Here is a 3,746-nt window from a genome sequence, read left to right on the forward strand (position 1 = left end):
GATCTCACCTGAGACAGGAGATTTCCCGGGACCGTTTTCATTGCACTTGGCTATCTGTTCCTCACACTTGGCAAAGCCCGCAGCCATCTTATCAAGTCTGAGTGAAAGCACGGTATCGATGGAATAACAATGAGGAAGCATTTCAACTCAGCCTTAGGTAGCAGTTTTCGGTCCGTCGCCATCTTTAAGCCCCCTTGGTAACTGAGACGATCCTCATCAAACACGCCTGTAGGCGCGAAAAACCCACACAGCCTGTGGTGCCACTACTCCAGAAATTATCATCAATCCCACTAAATTGACTTTGTTTGATGTAGACTTGATTATTCGCGATCCCAGTTCAGCCATCATCGAGGCTGAATGAAGTAGGATACTCTCAAAGACAATGGTATGACCGTCTCGGCCTAGGCGACCCCACCCGATGCCGAGGGGCCGATCAGGTGAACGTTGCGGTTGAGATTTTGATGTTGTTTGAAGAATTCGTTGACGAACTCGACCCTGAATGAGCAGAATGGCTCTATCGGATTGTCATCGGCAAGCAGCTCACAAGCTCTGCATCAAATTATCCCATCCACTCTCCACAGGTCCTATGCTGAACCCCGCAGGTACCGGTGCATCGACCCAGATACCATTAGTTCCTCTCGTCCAGGAGAACCTGAGAATGTAGAAACTCTGGATCCCATCGATCCATTGGCAACGGGCAATTTCCTTCGACTCACGTGTTCGTAACCAGGTGTTTGGAAGTCGGAGACATAAGGCATGGCCCATTCATCCGCAGCGTAGGTGATATGCTGCTTGAACCGGGGCCACCGTCGATGAATAAGAAAGTGGGCGCCGTCGTAGGGTTCCCATCGGCCTGTATGGAAGTGTAGAAGAACCTGCGGCAGGAGTAGTAAGCCAACACAGCACAGCCACTCGTGGCCAAATCCACTAACCTTTGGAGTGGACTGACTTTTATATATCCATACTCCTGTTTACCAGTGCCGCTGGGACACAGGACTTTACCAGTCTTAGAAAGTCCACGTGGGGGGCTTGAGGCACTTTCCGCACCAACGAGAGCTACGATGAATGATAGGATGAGGACCATAATAAAAACTTCTGAGCTACTATTGTACATGAAAATTCACATTCTCATATTCCTTCGGCATACTCAAGCTGCCTGTCCCCATCTTCTAATTAATGGAGTTTCATTTCATCTGTGATATGAAGACACTAGTGAATTTTTTCACTGCAAAATATATTTCCCGACTGCTGCATCGTGCGAAGAGTCTCACTCCTTGCCCAGGTAAATCACGTAGGGTCTCAACCACGGTGACACCGGGAGTCCAGGTTCGGGACAACCAGAGACGGGATCTGCGTGCTAATTGTCCTAGTGTGGACCACACTGTGACACAAATATCAGGAACAGTGACAGCCCAATCAGGGACAGTGACAGCCCAATCAGGGACAGTGACAGCCCAATCAGGGACAGTGATAGTTTTTAGGTTCCATTCGTCGCATCTGTAAACATGGCTATTCGTGGTCACATTCGTGAACTCCGCGAGCCGCCGACACTCTAGAGGGATGATCTCTTATCGTAACAGACCACTCATCCTCTTACTGGATCCCCCAAAGTGGCTTTCTGTTTCTCGTCAAGTTTGGGTACAAAGCAGGCTATGTCTGTGCCATGCGGGTCGAGGCTTTTCGGGCCCGGTTTGTGGAAACGATTAGAGTGATCGACGATCAGTGATCGTGCAGCGCGACTCGTGCTAGACCGTTTTGATGCGTCCCGCTTCCCGGGTCATTGTATGTCAAACAAAAAACCCTCACTCCGCAACCAGGTTGCGGCAACCTTCGGTGTTGTCAACACCGTGTTGAGAAGGCTCTCGGCATCGTATCATGTTTGCTGGCAAACACCTTCCAACTAGCAACACACGCATACTATCAAGGATAACTCCGCGATGCTTACTGGGTGGAGTAGTCCTCCGCCTTCCATGCCGCTAGTGCAGCAGCATGGCGGCGCTGTATTTCCTGCTCTACATGGGCTAACTGTAAATCTTCTACCAGAGCGGGCAGGCTGGCGGTGAGGAGATTGCTAATCGGCTTGGCCATCTTAGAGGCAACACTTTACATATCAAGCTCATCAGCCATATCACACATATTGTGTAACCTCGTCACGAGGATTGCTCCGAGCCAAGAAGGGATGACACTTACTCTACCCATCACGAGATTAAGCAAGTTCAACCGTCACCTAATGCCCTTTCACAGGGATCAAAGCCCCTCACTGAGATCGCCCCAGTTAAGACAATTCTTGCACTGATTCATCGGTGTATTGTGCTACTCAACTGGACACCTCACTATACAGTCGTCCTTCCCGGGCGGTACACCATGTTAGTGATTTGCCCATTGGATAACACTACACTGGATACAATTGCAGGACAATGCCTTACAGGGCCGGATTATACTTAGCCGTCGAAGACTATCTTCATCATAAGCTTAGCTAAGGATTCCTTCAGCCTAGAGAGACATATTGTGTGTTACGGGGGATTGGGACAGCGACAATGATGCAGCAGCGTCTCACACTTCGGACCTTTTCAGTGTGGGAAAATATGCACATCGGTAACTAAATGCGCCGGTGAAAAAGTTTCACTGAAAATGGCAACATGAGAACTCTGAGAGCAAACTTTTGTTGGTTCCTGTACATTTCTAATATGCATTTTAACAGCCACAATTGGTGAGGGTCCCTCACTGAGGGACCTCCTGACCTCAGCTGAGGAGAGCCAACGTATATTCCAAGTTGGAATATATGCTCGTGTAAGGACTTGTGTCACTGTCCCATTTGTGGTACAACTGTCCTTCAGCTAAGCTGTGCTAGATATTCATATATTCTGTAATACTATAAGTAACGTAAGAATAAGTTATTCATCCCTCGAGTCGAGTGGATTGTGTTAACGGTTATACGCGCAATATATGCCCGCTCGCAGCCGATTCAAAAGGACTGTCTGGAAATTGCGGTACTGATTTTCGGTCTCAACAAGAGATGTTCACTCACCGATGGCGAAGCACTCTGGGTGATAATTGTCCTTCAGGAAACATCGGAGTGAGCGAGCGTGAAGGACGGTACGTCTCCAACTTGGTCTACGAACGGTCTGATGCATGGTATAGGCCGTAGCGGGGTTAGGGGATAGGGGTTGCTCTAGAAGATCGTAAAAACTACTAGGCAGACTAAACTGTTAACTAAACTGTTTGGTAGTCTATTAGTTTCCACAAGTATACATACTTGTAATACTCGTAGAAAATAGAAGCAAGTATGCTCGTTGAATGTTAGTAATACTTTAAAAGTATTAATTTCATAGTCTACTAATAAACGAGCACTAATCGGATAAATCCTTTGAAGATGACTCAATTGCATTCGGGTATTGTAGCGGTTGAGAGTAGGCTTAGTCTTACGATTCACTGAGATTCACTTCGTGTTGTGCCGATTCGTCTCCTCCTATTCTATTTCTATCGCTATTGATAGCTGCTCTGAGTCGCTATCGTTGTGCGTGTATTATACAGTAGTCGTGTTCGTCGTGGGAAGATACGACAGACCTGTCAGGATATCGCAGCTGTACACCCAAAGCAGCTGGCAGCAGTCTGATCCTCCGTCTAACTCGATACCTAGTCGCCGATGCTATCCGTCTTGCGGGTGAGGGGAAAGGGAGCTGAACGATTATTCTTATCGGTTCTCGTTATATTGGCTTGCCGTGGTCATTAATGGAAATTACTGT

General features: G+C 47.8%; 1 protein-coding gene across 1 annotated transcript; it reads right to left on the reverse strand.

Annotated features, from left to right (window-relative positions):
* Positions 1-544: 544 nt before the first annotated feature.
* Positions 545-1,056, reverse strand: Pmar_PMAR005625 (conserved hypothetical protein; the record flags this gene model as incomplete). The annotated part of the gene is made up of 2 exons (XM_002786255.1): positions 545-652; positions 717-1,056. Coding segments are annotated over 2 exons (448 nt in total), but the record flags the coding sequence as incomplete, so codon positions are not given.
* Between the last annotated feature and the right edge of the window lie 2,690 nt (positions 1,057-3,746).

The sequence above is a fragment of the Perkinsus marinus genome (genome assembly GCF_000006405.1).
Source record: "Perkinsus marinus ATCC 50983 genomic scaffold scf_1104296931658, whole genome shotgun sequence".
NCBI classification, from domain to species: domain Eukaryota; phylum Perkinsozoa; order Perkinsida; family Perkinsidae; genus Perkinsus; species Perkinsus marinus.